This window comes from Brassica rapa, chromosome A06, assembly GCF_000309985.2.
Source record: "Brassica rapa cultivar Chiifu-401-42 chromosome A06, CAAS_Brap_v3.01, whole genome shotgun sequence".
Lineage (NCBI taxonomy): Eukaryota > Viridiplantae > Streptophyta > Magnoliopsida > Brassicales > Brassicaceae > Brassica > Brassica rapa.
Window position 1 is genome coordinate 20,694,921 of NC_024800.2, and position 18,043 is coordinate 20,712,963.

General features: G+C 26.4%; 1 protein-coding gene and 1 long non-coding RNA gene across 2 annotated transcripts; one reads left to right on the forward strand and one right to left on the reverse strand.

Annotated features, from left to right (window-relative positions):
- The first annotated feature begins 8,480 nt into the window (after positions 1 to 8,480).
- LOC103874086 (bZIP transcription factor 2) lies at positions 8,481 to 9,748 on the forward strand. The gene has a single exon (XM_009152501.3). The coding sequence runs from the start codon at positions 9,058 to 9,060 to the stop codon at positions 9,523 to 9,525; it is 468 nt and encodes a 155-aa protein (XP_009150749.1). The 5' UTR covers positions 8,481 to 9,057; the 3' UTR covers positions 9,526 to 9,748.
- A 6,342-nt stretch (positions 9,749 to 16,090) lies between these two features.
- On the reverse strand, positions 16,091 to 17,498 carry LOC108872266. The gene is made up of 2 exons (XR_001959006.2): positions 16,724 to 17,498; positions 16,091 to 16,623 (listed from the first exon to the last, which is right to left on the reverse strand). It is a non-coding gene; the product is annotated as an uncharacterized LOC108872266 (long non-coding RNA).
- Between the last annotated feature and the right edge of the window lie 545 nt (positions 17,499 to 18,043).

Sequence of the window (18,043 nt, forward strand, 5' to 3'; positions counted from 1 at the left end):
TGTGGATCCTCTTTGCTGGGAAGCCCGGTCCGAATGTCACTTAGAGAGTTTGCTATCGTCATGGGTCTTAAATGTTGGAAAGTTGCTAAAGCATCAAAGTGGAAGAGACGCGATCCTTTGAACAAGAAGCTTTACTAGAATGATCTTTTCGGATTATTGAAATGTATGAAGAAGAGTAACGTGCAGAACATAAATAGCAGAATTAAGTATGCATGTCTAACTATTACCCCATCTATTATATTGCCTAAGTCTCAATGTCCCTTATACTTTATCATGAGCATGTGGTGCTGATTCGCAACACTGATGAATTTATGGCTTGTCTTTGGGTCGTGCTGCATACGAAATGTTGGTGTCATTCATGGTTGGATATGATGAAATTTCATTGTCCCAAAGCTTTGTTGCACTGAAAGGATATGTTGATGCAATTCAACTAGTGATGATTTCTGCTGTTCCACCGCTTAAAGAGGTGGTAGTTCAGAATGAACATGCGGTTGTGATTGAATCAGATAGCGAGATTGAAACAACTTCTAAAGATCACATGGATATGTATATCTATAGGTATAGGGGATATACCCTCCGCTGTTGTCAAAGTGGGGGTCATTCATGGGCATCCTAGATATCTAGACTAGGAATGTCAGGTATTAGTAGATATTCCCTTTACATGTTATAATTTGACCAATTCGAATATTTTTTATCTGCAAGTTGGTGGTTATGATTGTTTCGATTGGTGTGAAGTCTAACCGATGGATTACCAAATCATGTAATGGATTTAATGAATATGTAACCGTTATAAAGCACAATTATTGGCAACATTTCAATTATTTTGTTTATGTATTATTAACATTCTATCTATCAGACTAGCAAGTATAATATTATGTTTTAACTAACATTATTAGTGATGGTGTACTGATTTGTTAGCAGTTACGTGTCCGCTAATATTATTTATGATGAGTGTACTGATATGTTAACAGATACGAATGACAATGCAATATAATGTAATAACATTTTGAGTTTTATGCATTATGTAGGTGGATGTGAAATATATATTAGATGACCATGCAGAGGACTGTCCATTGGGTATAGATCTTGGGTGGTCTGATGAAGAGGAAGACGAGGTTATTGATAATTTGGTGCGGTTTGTCGGTGAAGATTATATTTTCCACAATGAAATATTCAAAGGTGGGTTAGACATTGCTGATTTCGTTTGGATAAGGAATGAGAGGAAGCAGAAAAAGAAAGAAGCAAAAAAAATAAAGACAAAAGGCAACGTTAACGAGACAGCTAACGTTGAGGCTTCAGATCCAACACTCACAGAGCAAGTAGAGAGCTTGTTACTACACAACTGAAAGATAAAATCAATGATGTAGCCAATGTTTTGTGGGAGGGCTTCAAAGTCATGGAGCGGAGCCGCAGAAGATGGACAAAGTTGTGGATGATAAATTGGAGAAATTGTTTTTATTGACAAAATGGCAAGGGCAAAATTGGCACTTTGAAGCCAAAATGGTAAGTGGAAATCAGTTTCTAAGCGAACATATGTAGCAACCAAATTATTATCTCTAACTTGAATATTTAACTAATTGTCTCATATTATTATCTAGAGATGCAATTGTAAAACCATCTTCAGGAAAAAGAAATAAAAAATATTCGAATTATAACAAAATTTATATTAAAAATTAAATAAATTGGCACTAATATATAAATAATTTAAGCCAATTCACTTGTTATAAATTAATTTTGAGTTGAAAATTTATTAAATTTAATTTATGATTTTTTAGTTATTCTTTAGAGAAGGACCTTTTAAAATAAATTCAGAAAAATCAAATTGCTAAATTTTACACTAAAATTTGAATAAATCTACATTAGAATATACCAAATTTATGTCAATTTACTCGTTACCAATTAATTTCTAGTTAGAAGTTTATACAACTTAATAGTTATAAGGTTTTGGTTATATTCATTATATCGAAACTGATCATAATAACCCACAGAAGGTTACTAACGATTTTAAAATAGAATTTAGTTTACCTTTATCAGATAAAAAAACATTTCAGTTGAGAATATTAAGATCCTATATTAAAACTTTGAATATACCAACATAATATATGAAAAAATATAAGTCATAACTTATTCTGAACTGGATTTGAACTCCAAACCCAAAAATGTGATATAAATTTGAATTCTAATTTGCTATATTGAGTTTATGGCTAACTTTGTAATATTATCATATTTCATAGTATTTATAATATTTTAAAATATATATATCAACAGTCAATATAAATCGGATTTGATTCATGTAAATAGAGATATACTTACCCTTCTAATCTATTAGTTCATAATCACTATATATAGATAATGATTCTTACTCTTATGTGTGATCTATGATTTATGTCATTGTAAATACTTATATTTTTAGAATTTCATTAAGTATCTTAATGTCATAGACTACTAATTAACCAAACCACAAATTAATGAATTTACAATATTTTTTAATTTAAATTATATCTATATTTTATAACAAATCTTATAGTTTTAATGTATATTTCAAATAATTTATAACATTGTAAGTACTTAAGTAATATTAAATATAATTACAAACTAATATTATGTCAGAGTTTAATTGAAAATAAGAATCTACTGATAGTTTTATATAAGTATATTATATAACAATAATAGTTACTTAAAATAAATATAATTAAACAGTTTTGTATAATATTTTTTGTATAGATTATAAAATCAAATTGAAGTATACATACAAAAACACACAATTTCTTAGAATGATATTGTTTTTTCTAAAAATATAAAATAGTTCAAATCAACTCAATACATACTAAACTTATATCACACAGTTTTACAATGACTGGTTTAATAAGAATAAAATATTATTAAAAAAATTAAAACACTTTTATGCTATAGTACGAGTCAAAACATAATATACCCGTGAACATATATACGTAATTTGTTTTAACAACTGTTTTCTTTAAACCTAGAATGATCATGAGATTTCAAATCCTATTCAAAATTGGGATCAGAAATCCAAAAAAATCTATAAAATGAGGTGCAGATTGATTGTCACTTCGTGGAATAACTTGTAAAATTTCTGATTTTTCGAGACTAAATTACAAAACACCTTGAACATTAAACTGAATAATACTGAGCATTGTACGGATAAAACTCTAGTAACTAAATTATAATTGGGTTGATGTTTGGTAAGATAAATATATATATTGAGCTTTCGAGAGTAGTAATAATTTGCCGAAAGTGCTGACTGACTTATAAGACATTTATAATTTATCAAATTCAATAATCATAAGCTAAGTGATATCATTGATATGTCCATTACATGTTTAAACTTTATTAGAGAGGTTCAATGAATATAAAACAATCGTTGTTTGGGAATATTCCCATCAATTACATCATTGGGATTTTTATATTAATTCCTCAAGTTAGAGTGAAACCAAATATCTATTTGACATCTCTTTCTTACCAATTTTAAACTAATTGAGAAAAATAAAGGAATGGTCCAAGTTAAGGGCTGACCTATGGGTTTTAGTTGCATGCAGTGGCATTATTTTTTAATTTATACACAGTTACTTTTCTCCTCATCTTTCCACTATTCTATTTTCTTGCTCAAAGTTGGAGCCAACCTCTTTATACATTAAGCATATTTTATATTCAACTATATAATAATATGAAGTTTTGTGGTATTTTGGAATAATCCTCTTAATATAAACAATTTGATTTTACATATCTTTCTAAATAAACCTATTAGATAAATACTATTAATATGGATATGTTTGGTTGTACTGACAAATAATAATTAAAAAAAAACATTAGGAAAAGAAAACAAAAAAGCTAAATAAGAGTATGCCATATTTTGATGGCCCCTTCGAACCTAACTTTGCATTTTATTTTCTAACTATCTTTAAGAAATACATTATACATATTCCTGTAGTTAATACTTGATATGTAAACCGGGACGTCATACTTAAGCAATACACTTAGTTCTAAAATTTATATTAAAATGGTGTGAAATGTATAAAATTAATAACAATATATACAGTTTTTGGCAAATAAAGATCATCAATACATGGTGAATAATTAAAGAAAGGACGTTCTGAATGATATTATCTGTATTTTCTCCTATAGATACCACAAAATATTTATACAGCTCTTAAAATATTTCAAAAAAAAATCCTTAATATGGTATCTAGAAAATAATTTCTAAAAAGTGTGCTTGTTTTAGAACATATGTAGTTATGTGACTCTAATTGGTGGTCATAAAAATAAAAATAAGAATAAATAGGAAAAATAATAAAAATGAAAAAATAATAGGAATGGAAAGGAATATATGTTACTTATGGTTCCTTCTCAAATTTGTTAAGGAATGTTTCTGTTATATATACTAGGGCCTATTGTATACTTCTTTAACAAATGAGTATATAATGAAAAGAAATCATATGAAAAATTCTTAATAAATAGTGTAATATTTAAGAAATGAAAGGATTTTGTTATTCTCATTTATTATTTTGGTCACCATTTAAAGCCTTGTAATTGACATATTGAACTAAATAAACTTGTTATATTTATAGAAGACTCCTGATAAGTCTTACTAAATAAACTTATGAGATAACTACTAGTCTACTACTAGTATGTATTTCACATAACCCTAATGCTCTAGTTGGTCGTTATTTGATCTCTGATTAAGGACCGGGTTTTAGTAGATTATTAGTCGTTTATACAAATGAAAAATGAATGAAGTTCCAGAAAAAAATGCGCTATCTCCCCATGTGAATCATGTGATTATGTCCCCTGGCTATGCTTAGAGGTTAAGTGTCAACAACTTTTATATTGTTTTCGAAGTATTACTTTTTCCTGCCAGATAATTATTCGTTTGTTCTTAATTTGAACTTTGATGTATATTAAGAGCCGTCCATTGAGAACATGGCTTGCGCAACGCACGTGGTTTCGTACGGTGCAGATCTATAAAAGAGATTCCCGTTGAAAACGTCGTCGTGAACTGTAGTAGAAGTAGGTGACGTGAATTATTAACGTATAATTACCAACTGTAACTAAAAGCCGCACGAGGTGAACTGATAAAAAGGTAACTGTTGTCAAATTGATTAGCCTCCACCTTTGATTCAATAAAATACAGTATATCAAAATATTCAACACCAAGAATGACGTATGTAGTAACAAATTTATTTAAAAATTACGTAAACTTTTTCTAAGAAGGATGCAAGACATTTGATTGTTTATTTCCTATTTTTATCTTTTAACATCTGGTCAACTTTTACAGACCTATTTGTCTAGCATGCTATACATTATTAATCCTAGTACATTATTAATCAAGCTATTACAAAACATAACAGATATACATTTACCATTTATATATTTTCCTAAAAATAGACAATTAAAATATAGTTTTTCTATAAATTACAAAACAGTTAATTTATATAAATGATGAAACAATAGATGTAGGGAGTGATTGGCTAGTATGCAGTAAGTGCCTCTAGTTTAATTTTTATTTACAACCTTAAAATTTACCATTAATAATTTATCTATTTTATTAAAACTTAATTATAAATATGAACCATCCCTTAGAATATTTTTTAATTACGTCTAATGTTATTTCTTTTACATTATTAACTATAATTACCGTTAATAGATTAACTTACAAAAACATAATAAATATATGTTTCCATAAAAATGTATATGTGTTGCAAAATTGGGTCATATTTAACTACCACATAAATGTAATAGATTCCAATATTTCATTTCGTAAAATAAAATTTAAAATATAAAAGCAAAAATCTGTATATTCATATAATAAAACCAAAACATAAGCGTGTAACATATACATTTAATTATATAATCTATAAATTTAATTATTTATTTCCATATACATTTAATTGCATAAATTCACTCAATTTTTTATTAGTTAATTTCATTTTATTATTAATGGTAAATCATAAATACACACACACACACTATATATATATATGGTAGAACATTCCATTTATTGCATTATATCTCATTATCTATTTCTTTAAATTGTGGAATATCCTTTAATTAAATTGTTAGTAATATTTGTAGTGATATAAAAGCTACAATAAAAACTTAATATTAATATTATTCTGATCAATAATTAATATATCAATACTGTAAATAAATAAATATATATATATATATGATAATATTCAACAATTTAATAATATGTTTTTCACATATATATAATTTTGTCTAACTAATCCAATACATATCTAATAAGATAAATATATAACAAACCCCCACTTACACAATATATAGTTTGAAACAATAACTTAAATTATTGCATTAGAGTTATATAATTATTGTGTGTTTAAAATGTCCATAAAACTGAATATTTAATATGGAAAAATGTTAAAAACAATAAGATATACACATATAAAATAAATATTGATGGATATCTCTATAATATTATTTGAGAAGTCAGTTTATTATGTGTCGCACACACATTAATTCTTATGACGGTTATTTACAGAGGTACCTGTAATGAAATACAAATATTAAATTTAAATACTATTGTTTTTTATTTTTTTAGTTTACTTTTTATTTTTTCCAAAACATATATAAAAAAAGAAACATTCATAAAGTTTAAAAACGAATTTAAAATCGAAAATATTAAGTTCACAAAAAGTAATATTAAGTTTAAAACATATTCTTACATAATAATAATTATTATTGGAATGTTTTTTCATAATTTTTAGCTGACTATAATATCTTACAATTACAGAAAAAAAAAACACTTATTATTAATATGATTCCACAAAATAATCACAATTTTAGTGCTCATTTTAAGAGATATTAAAAATGGAACCTAAAAATAATTGTTTATGATAAGAATATTTTGATCAAATAATTACAGATTGTTTTTTAAAAAGCATATACTTTTAATGAGGTATATATATATTATATTTTATCTTTATTAAAAAAAATCTTAATATTTAGTTCCTTTTTAATTTTATATTTTCTTTATGTTTGTGGAACTTAATATATCCATAATCAAAATACCCAACCAAATCTGAATTCTCATTTTTAAGATTATTTAAAATAATTTTCAGTTTACCTTTCAATAAATCTAAGGCATACAATTATTTAGAATATATAAAATATATAATTATTGTAAATATTGATATTCGTTTATGGTCTTACAAAACTTTATCAGTTATACTATGTATGTAATTTCCTACTGATCATCTCTTTATTTTCTAATATTTTTTTAAAAATCAACATATAATTTTGATAAATATTATGAAAATACATACACATTTAACCGAGAAATAAAACTAATTTGATTTGACTTGATTAGAATAAAAATAATTATACTTGAGTTTGAATTTGAAGAATATATGTAACTTAATATACTCACAGTCCAACTTATATCCAAAATCAAAGATTAAACTACAGTAACAGTTGACAAAAAAAAACTACCTTAACAAATAATTTTATAATAAGGATCTATTTATTTTTATACATATAAATTATAGGATAACTCAAACTCTATTAATATACAATATAATTTTATATATATGCATGAGACTTCAAAATATTATCATTATATTCATTTATGTAATTTTGAATTAAACATTTTAGTTTATTTTATTTAATTTTAAGCACAATATATATTATGTTATACATAATATTACGAAAATATATATGCATATCTAAGAAAATAACCAATCTAAATACAAATAAGAATTTAATCAAAATTAACTATATTTAGAATAAAATATTATAGTTGAATTCGAAGAAATAGATGCAATCCAATATACCAAAGTAATAAATAAATCGATTGTTGATCAAAAACAATCAAACCGACTAGATATAACGTATCCAAATCATATGTCTAATCAAAATAATATAATATTATTAACATAAATTATACATATAAATTATAAATTGATTTTAACTAAAAGTAAATATCAATTAATTATAGTATTTTAATTTTATAAAAATTTATATCCGTGCATGAACACACAAAAATCACCTAATTAAAAGTAAACAAAGATCCAGCCGCATTGATCAAACTCTAGTTTAGTTTTAAAAGTCACCGCTAAAACACTAAAGAAATGAATGTATACAAAACATTATTTAATAAGTTGTAGGAGATATATATTAGCTTTCAAAAAAAGTTGTAGCGAAAATATATTGCTATAAGAATTTTTTTCCATTTAATTCTTACAACTACAATCCTATAAACTAAATTTCCCAACAATATTTCTACCATTACAGCCTATCCAATAAACCTCCTAGTACTCTTAATAAAGACACATCCAAAATATTTTATGAATTGCTCAATACAATAAAATATTAATAATCAATTAATAGATGAGTATTTTAAGATATACATTTTAATTTAGAAAAATTATAGTCTTTGTATTTACAAATTATCATATTAGTATTTTTGTTTACTGTATTTTGAGAATTTACCATGGGGAGCTTACCGTGCTTCTTCCACCCTCCTTTATTTCCTTAAACAAAAGAAGAAAAGAAAAGTCAAGTGGATGCTTGAGATTTTGTTTCTATATAATCTACAACAAACCCTTCATCAAAAACCTCTTTCCCCTTCACTCTATCATCTTCCTAATCTCCGTCATATTCCTCTGTTTTTTGGTTCTTTATATTTATAGATCTCCTCTGTTTCTTCTCTCTCCTCTGTTTTTCTCTTCTATCATCTATAACAAAACCCAGACCGAGGAAAAACACATAAAAACTGAAACTTTGATGGTAGGAAACTAATGACTCCGGTTCTCTGCGAAATCTTGCTCTCTGGGCTCACGGTTAAATCTGCTCTCCGCCGTAGAACCCATCTCGTTCAATCATTCTCCGTCGTCTTCCTCTACTGGTTTTACAACGTTTCATGAATTGCTGAAAACCCTCAAATCTAATCCTTAAACTAAAATTAATTTACATCATATATTAATTATTTTCAGACAATTAAAAACCCCACAAACCATTTGTCTTTTTTTTTGTGTTCTTGTAATTTTCTTTGTTAACCCTTTTTGCGGCGGAGTATAAATGGCGTCATCTAGCAGCACATACCGGAGCTCTAGCTCTCCCGACGGCGGTAATCCGAACGCCGTCGCCGTTGACGAGCGAAAGCGTAAGAGAATGCTATCGAATCGCGAATCTGCTCGTAGATCAAGGATGCGTAAACAAAAACACATCGACGATCTAACGGCTCAGATCAATCAGCTTTCTAGCGACAACCGTCAGATCTTGACGAGCCTCACCGTCACATCTCAGCTTTACATGAAGATCCAAGCCGAGAACTCTATCCTAACGGCTCAGATGGCAGAGCTGAGCTCTAGACTCGAGTCTTTAAACGAGATCGTCGATCTGATCGACGGCTGTGGATTCGATGATCGTACGGTTGGGATTAACAGCGACGGATTTTACGATGATATGATGAGCGGCGTTAATCACTGGGGTGGTTCGGTTTATTCTAACCAGCCCATCATGGCTAATGATATCAACATGTATTAAATTAAAATTAATTATAAAACTAGTATTATTGCCCCCTTTTATTTAAAGTTTAGCTTTTTATCTTCTTGTGTTGGTGTGGAAATGTAATATTATTACATATGCATCCTGATTGGTTGGAAGGATAAATAAACATATATATGGGCATATATAGGCTGTCCTTTGTCATGTATTGTTGTGTGCTTTTTTTGTTAATTAATAATAAAAATTTCTAAAACTTTTTGTTTGGTATGATTATGTTATCATCATTTTGTTTTCTCCTTGTAAACCTATACATTTTTGTTGTTTGAACAACACTATACATCTTCTATTTGACGAAAAAATATTGTAATCTTTTTTTTTAAATCAACATGAATTATTCTTTCTTACTTCTTATAATACGATTTTTCAAACTGATTAGTGAGACTATGAAAATCTTTCCTCTAAAGTATATCATTTTGAAAGAAAAAACAAAGGATATGAATAATAGTACACTAAATTTGAAAGACTATTATTCACAGCCTCACTTTGATATTGAACTTTGTTTTCTAAATTGATCTTTCGATTTTTACATAATTTGTTTATATCTAAACATATTAATCTATGTGTTTTATATTTTAATAAAAGTTTTAATACTTTCATTAACTCAATTATAAATTCATATAAATCATTGTATATTCTATTTGAACTAAATTTATATATATAATAAAAATTAATTTAAAATACAATTAATTTTTGGTAAAATATGTAAATTTTCAAAATAAAAGTATTGTTTAAATATAATAATAAGTATTAATAAAAAAATATACTTAAAATATTTTTTTGAGGATAAAAATGAGGAGAACTATTGGAATAAAATTCAACTCATTTTAAATTGGGTTTTTATCAAATATGACTCAAAACAAAAAGTTAAACACAAAACTAATCCATGATTTTTTTTTGGAATTTTCATTTGCCCTATCCACCCTAAAAGTTTGGATTATTCATCAAAATGCTATTATTATTTTTTTCGAAAATGAATGTTTTACACTCTCATTTTCATCAAGTATTTACAATATTATCATTGTCATCAATACACCAACCCTCACAGATCTTAAGACTTTATTCTGTGGTATACAAAGATGAAGACTCTCTTATCAGGGTTAAAGATAGAAATAGAAGTGGAATGAAGCAATTTAACCTTCAATTATTATTATAGATGTAAAAATACCAATGGGTTAAAGATACCGGCTCCGATTTCTGTATTGCGTCATATAGTACATTATGTCATATTTACCCATAGTGCATTGAGTAATGACAGATTGTAACAAAATAGAAAACAAATTTATTAACAATCCAGTCATGTGATTCCATCATGATCATGTACAAAGTAAAAAAGTTTCAGTAAATAGATGTAAAATATAATGCACTATAGGTATATAGGACATAAGCTACTTACTTGATCTGTCATAATCATGACATGTAGGAAACGCTATGATAAACTGTTTGTGTACTCTTTTCCACATTCGAGTTTTAGAACTTTTATAATATCTTGAATGGTCGTGTTCTTTCAGATGTGAGCCTTATTGGTTATCCTAACATTCAATACTTTTCCAGTAATTGGATATACGGCATACTAATCATGTTTTTCACCACTGAAAGGCAGCCCAGACATCTGAAAAGTAAGTATTAGGAGACTTAGTATAAAAAACAAGAGACAATTGAACTACAAATGAAAACCACCACTTACAAATATAGCTTTTGAAGAATCCATTACTATCGTCAAAATACATACATATTTCATTTCTCCCCTCCAACTTCTCTCTTATCTTCAAGTTCTTCAATTAGAACTTTTGATGAACCTCTTTCTGTTGAATCGAGTTATACGTAAGTTCTTTGCTCTTGTTAACATCCATGGTTATGAATAGAAACTAGTGTAGCTTGCGTGAGAGAATAATGCAATCTATATTATATAAAAAAAATTGTAACTTAGAAAAAAAAATTCCCTATTTTTTTAATATAAATAGACCTATTAGTCAATTTTATGTTAATTTTCCAAAATTAGTATCTATATCAAATTAATTTTTATTTTTAACAAATTTCCTTTTGTTATCTTACATTATTTTTATATGGATTTCTATTTTTTTATTAAATAAACATTTTTGGAAATATTATCATTTTAAAAATAATAAATTAAAATAATGATTTACGATATTTTGATTGAAAATTTTAAAACATACGTGGATACTTTCAGTGACTTATAAACTAAAATTTAATCGGTCATATAACCTTTTTTTTTCAGCTCTGTCATATAACCTATAATTTGAAAATCACGTGTTTTAAATTTATATAGTTATAATTTTAAAAATCTTACATTTTAAAAAAATCTTACATTATGTTAACTTATATATAATGTTTTTATTTTGTAAGTTTGTCTTATTTAAAATTGATTTCTATTTTATTTTTAAATAAATAATTTTTTAAAATATTGACATTTTAGAAATAGCAAAACTGATTTGTCATATTTTGATTAGTTGTTTTAAATTATATTTGAAAATTTTCAATGACTCAAAGCATCTCTCAAAATACACTCTATTTTGAAGTTTACAAAACTTTATATTTGAAGTTTAAATGTGTTATTCTCCAAAATCAAAACTTCAAACTTAACTTCAATAATATTTATATTTTATACCATGGTCATTATATTTGTCATAATTAATTTAAATCAATTAAATTTTATATATAACTAACACATATATAAAAGGATATAAATACCTATATTTTATAAATAACTAGCACATATATTAAAGGACTGTGTATTTTGGAGATGTTTTTGTATCCTTAACTTTTATATAGTATAAATTAGTCAGTATGTTAGTTTTCTTTGAGCTTTGTTGTTTGATACCCTGCATCTCCATTTTTCTTGATTATTGGCTAATTTTTCAACTATGCGTCAGTTGTCAGGTGGCACAAAACGTTATGTGGATTTTCAAAAGACCCGAGTTCGAATCTGCTGCCAACGAGCTTTTCACATTCTCTCTCCGGAGAAAGATTCACCTTTTTTTTTTCTTTGAGCTTTGGTATGTTTTTTAGTCTCTCTCAGAATTTATTGAGAATACAATTTAAAATTTAGCGAAACAAAACCTGAACCCAAGAAGGACAAGGCCAAAGATTTCTACAACAAACTGAGCCTGATGAAGCTAAGCTCGTAGGCGTTCCGCTTATTTTTTTTTTTTGTTTTGAACTTCGTTCCACTTATTTTGACGACGACTTGATCGGTTTGAATCCATATCTGGTAGTCCGGATTTCTAGTTTGAGTCATAGACTCATTGGATCAATGTAACAGAAACAGTGAGGGTAGGCAGAGGTTAGGCTGTCACGCAGGTAACAAAAAGCCAAGAACCCTTGTCCGGAGAAAAAGGCTTTGAACGTTGAATTCCAAAGCATGTATAATTTTGTTGAATTGTTTAACAGTACTTATTTTTTTATGTTTAAAGAGTTTCATGCACTTTTTATCCATGGTTCTATCATTCTATGCCATAGACCTAAAAATAATACTTTAAGAAGAATGAAGAAGATGGTGGGAAGCTGAAAGACATTTTTGCAAATCACTTGAAGCTTTGATTTAAAGTAGACATGTATTTATACATGTGGATACTGGATAGATTAACTAGATTTTTACCAAAAGCGCGGGGTTATCAAATTTTAAATATAAATTAAGATATTTTTTATTTTTTTATATTGGTAATCAAACATTTTCATTTTAAGTTGAAGTTTATGAATTTTAAAAATGAAACACTCTCAATTTATTAAATCATATATTTTGTTACAATATTTAGTTGTTAAATTTAATAAAATGAATGTGTATATCTCATTTTAGAAAATCTTAATAAGTAATTTTACTGAATAGAGACTGGAGATTATTATTTTTCATAAATGTGTGATTTTTATTAAGAGCTATTTGGTTGGAAATACATAGAATAAAAGTTATTTAGGTAACTATACAAAGAACTTTTTAATTGGGTATGAGGATAAATCGGTGAATGAGTGACTTACCATTTTGTCCCCTATATAGATTATACATCAGTACATGTGTCAGAGATATCAGACGAAAGAGACATTTTTTCTTCAAATCTTCCCACTTGTAGTGATATATAAAACATGAGAGAAGGCGTGTGAGGAACGTGATTGAAGCAGCAATAATATATAAATAAGACAAAATCATTATTTGTACTTGTTGTTTACTAACGTACTAGGATAAGATCTGCGCCTTGCGCGGAATTAAGTTATTATTTTTATTATATTTTGGAGAATGAAACAATAGTTTGGCTTCATTTGGATTACGGGTGTTCAACCCGGATATCGGGTTGGTTGCGGTTCGGTTCGGTTTTTTTCGGTATTTAGTTAGTAAAATATAACTACTATTCTAAATCTATATTTACTTTGACTTTAGTCTTTCACATACTTTTGAAAGATTTCAACTGGACGACTAAATTGATCAGCCAATCTTGTTGCTTTAAATCATTAGTGTTTATATATATATATATATTATTTAGTTTGAATATTTATTAAATAAAAATTCATATGCGTTATATTTTATGATCATTTGTAACTTATTATAACAAAAAAATAATCTATTGATCACAAAATTTTCAGAGTGGGAATATTCAAATTTCTAATAATATATAGACGTTCTGAAAAATTCAAATATAACATATAAGAAAAAATATAAATGTTTTTATTATATATTTAATGTAATTTTTTAATATCTTTCAATAATATAAAATTAAAAAAAAGAACTAAGATACCAAAATTGTTATCAAATATTTATTATTCATAATAATTAATTTTCATATATACGTTAATCATATTAGGTAATTTCGTAGCTTCTAATTAAGGAAAGTGCAAAAAAAATTTTGGTAGATTATTTATCAATTCGATAGTTAGTTTAATAAAAAATATAATGTAAGTCAAGATGGACCAACCTATTTTTCTAAGAATAGTATATTTTATATAGTCATTTATTAAATGAGAATTTATAATCATACAGTTCTATGATCATTCATATCATTTTATAACTGAATATTTAAATCATCGATAACAAAATTTTCAATGTGAAATCTTTAATAAGTTTATAATTTATAAATGTTTTTGAAAATTCATTGAAAGTTTTAATATTAAAATATTTATGTAATCTTATGGTATATAGTATAATCTATATATATATATATATATCTTTTATTATTAAATGATATTTTTACTCATATGGTTTTAAAATAATGTGTATCTTCTTATAATATTAAATAAAAGTTCATATTAATACAATTTTATGATCATTTGTAACTTATTATGACAAAAAAAATAATCTATTGATCACAAAATTTTTAGAGTGGGGATCTTCAAATTTCTAATAATTTATAGACGTTTTGAAAAATTCAAAATATAACATATAAGAAAAATTATAAATATTTATATTATATATTTAATGTGATTTTTAAATATATTTTAATAATATAAAATTAAAAAAAGAACTAAGATACAAAAATTGTTATCAAATATTTATTATTCATTATAATTAATTTTCACATACACGTTAATCATATTAGGTAATTTCGTAGCTTTTATTTAAGGAAAGTGCAAAACATTTTTTGGTACGTTATTTATCAATTCGATAGTTAGTTTAATAAAAAGTGTAATATAAGTTAAGATGAACTAACCTATTTTTCTAGGAATAGTATATTTTGTATAGTTATTTATTAAATAAGAATTTATAATCATACGGTTCTATGATCGTTCATATCGTTTTATAACAAAATATTTAAATCATCGATAACAAAATTTTCAATCTGAAATTTTTAATAAGTTTATAATTTATAAATGTTCTTGAAAATTCATTGAAAGTTTTAATATTAAAATATTTATGTAATCTTATGGTATATAGTGTTTAATATATATATATATATATATATATATATATATTTTATTATTAAATGATATTTTTTACTCATATGGTTTTAAAATCATGTGTATCTTCTTATAATAAAAATGTTAAACCGTTGATCATTAATTTTTAACATAATAATTTTAATAGTTTTAGTCATTTATTGTCGTTTTTAAAAATTCAAAATATAACATATACGAAAAAATCTAAATTTTATTTTTATAGCTAATTTGATTGTTTAATTTATTTTAATAATATAAAATTAAACAAAAAATGATGGAGGAGATATACATTGTTATCAAATCTTTATTATTAAACTCATTAATTGTCATATATATATTAGTCATTTATGGTAATTCCGTAAGTTTTATTTAAGGAAAAAAAATATCATATCATATCATTATATCATATAGTTTGACCAACTTATGTATCTAACAACATATAAAAATCGAATGTGGACCTACTTATTTTTCAATTGAATGTAATTGACTACCTAATTGAGTGCCACCTATGCATTGGGGCCTCTTTTAATTAATACAAAATTGAGGTTACATCTTTTCAAATGTTCCTCAATTAATATATAACGGATCTGAACAAACAGTGTAAGCTACATGTGTACCACAGTCGAATAGAATAAGCATGAGTAAGCAATTAACTTGGTCATTTAAATGAATTCATAAAAATGAAACATAACATTACGATTGATATATTACAACGAACAGAGGGGGGTCATTTTAATAAAGGTAGCAAATAATAGAAGAACTTAATACAAACAAAGAACAGCAGATTAAGTAAGAGAAAGGAGTAGACATGATAGTTAACATAAAGACGAACACATAATAAACATGAGTTAAGAACAATAAAGCTTCCGAAAACATCTACTTTTTCAGACAATAGACGAACGACCGTAGCTAAGGCAAACCCCCACCAGAATAAACTACAACTTTACGGACCATCCTCTGTGTCTCATTGATATGTGCTGTAACGTGATCTTCAATAGACTTCAAAGTTTCATTAATTAAACCAGAAGACCGAGAAACCTCTAATGCAGCAATCTGAGCATTTGCTTGACGGAGAGCAGCACGCAAAGCTTCTGATTTCTTCTCTCTGGGTAAGGATCTTTTCCCTTGCCTCCAATAGATTTTTCTTCTGCCACAAAAATGATGGTGAAGAGAAATCCAAACTGAAGAAGGTAGAATGGTCTGAAGAGAATCAAAATATTCAGAGATAAAATTAGGAATTAGAAAGAGAGAGAGAGAGAGGAAGTGAATACTAGAACTTAAAGAAAAATACAAACTTTACACTTTTTCAGATCTGTTTTCAAGAAAAGTGAATCTGAGAGAGAACATGAGGAGCAAACATGAGAGGAGTTTAAGCAGCATCGGGGCTTTGAGGAGGAGATTGACCCATGACCTCAAGAGGAGGTGCGAAGAAAGAAGAAGACATGGGTTGTTGACGAGTTTTAATCTCAGCACCGTTATAATCTTCGAGGAGAGATGGGTTGTTGATAGCGGTGAGGATGTGGCAATTATGGAGGTGGGACTTGATGGTCTCTACGGTTCGGTTGATGCAGAGAGGAGACAAGGAGGAAGAAAATGAGAAAGGCAGTGAATAATGGTGATAGGCATTTTTGCCTTTTCGAAGGAAAAAAAATTCATCGTAGCTTTCAATTCGATAATTATAGTTGACTCCTCACAGCTGTTGCCTCTCGATGTGTCAGATCTAAGAGCATCCGCAATGGTGAGGCTCACAGTGGAATCCTTAGACTTATTTTACTATTTTTTTTTTTCTTAATAGTTAAGGACCCTAAACCAATATGTAAAATCCTTATTAATAAAAAAATTATATATTTTTTAAAAAGAGAAATTAATTTTTTTTATTTATACCATGATTTAATAGAAATTTTAAAAGTGGTTTCTATAAGTTTTTTTTTAATTTTTTTTCAATATTCTATAACAATTCTAATCTTTTAATGAGTTTTAAAAGTGGTTTCTATAAGTTATTTTTTTTTTCAAGTTTCTATAGCAATTCTAATCTTTTAATGAGTTTTAAAAGTGGTTTCTATAAGTTATTTTTTTGTTAATTTTTTTCAAGTTTCTATAGAAATTCTAATTTTTTAATCAATTTTAAAAGTGGTTTCTATAAGTTATTTTTTTTAGTTTTTTTCAAGTTTATATAGCAGTATTTCTAATTTTTTAATGAGTTTTAAAAGTGGTTTCTATAAGTTATTTTTTTTTAATTTTTTTTCAAGTTTCTATAGCAATTCTAATCTTTTAATCAATTTTAAAAGTGGTTTCTATAAGTTTTTTTTTATTTATTTTTCAAGTTTCTATAGCAATTCTAATCTTTTAATGAGTTTTAAAAGTGGTTTCTATAAGTGATCGGAAGACGTTAGCTCCGATGATGATCGGAAAAAAGCTTGCCACGCCACTAAGGATTTGCTCCTTAAAACCTCTTAATTTAGGACTGCTCCTTACCAAACTGAGCTTTGTTAATATTATTTTATTCTAATTAGTCTAGGATTATGTGCTAAGGACCCTCAAGATATACCATTGCGGGTGGTCTAATGCACATAGCTAAATGTAGGGGTAATGTCGGATTTACACATTAAGCACAGTGTTA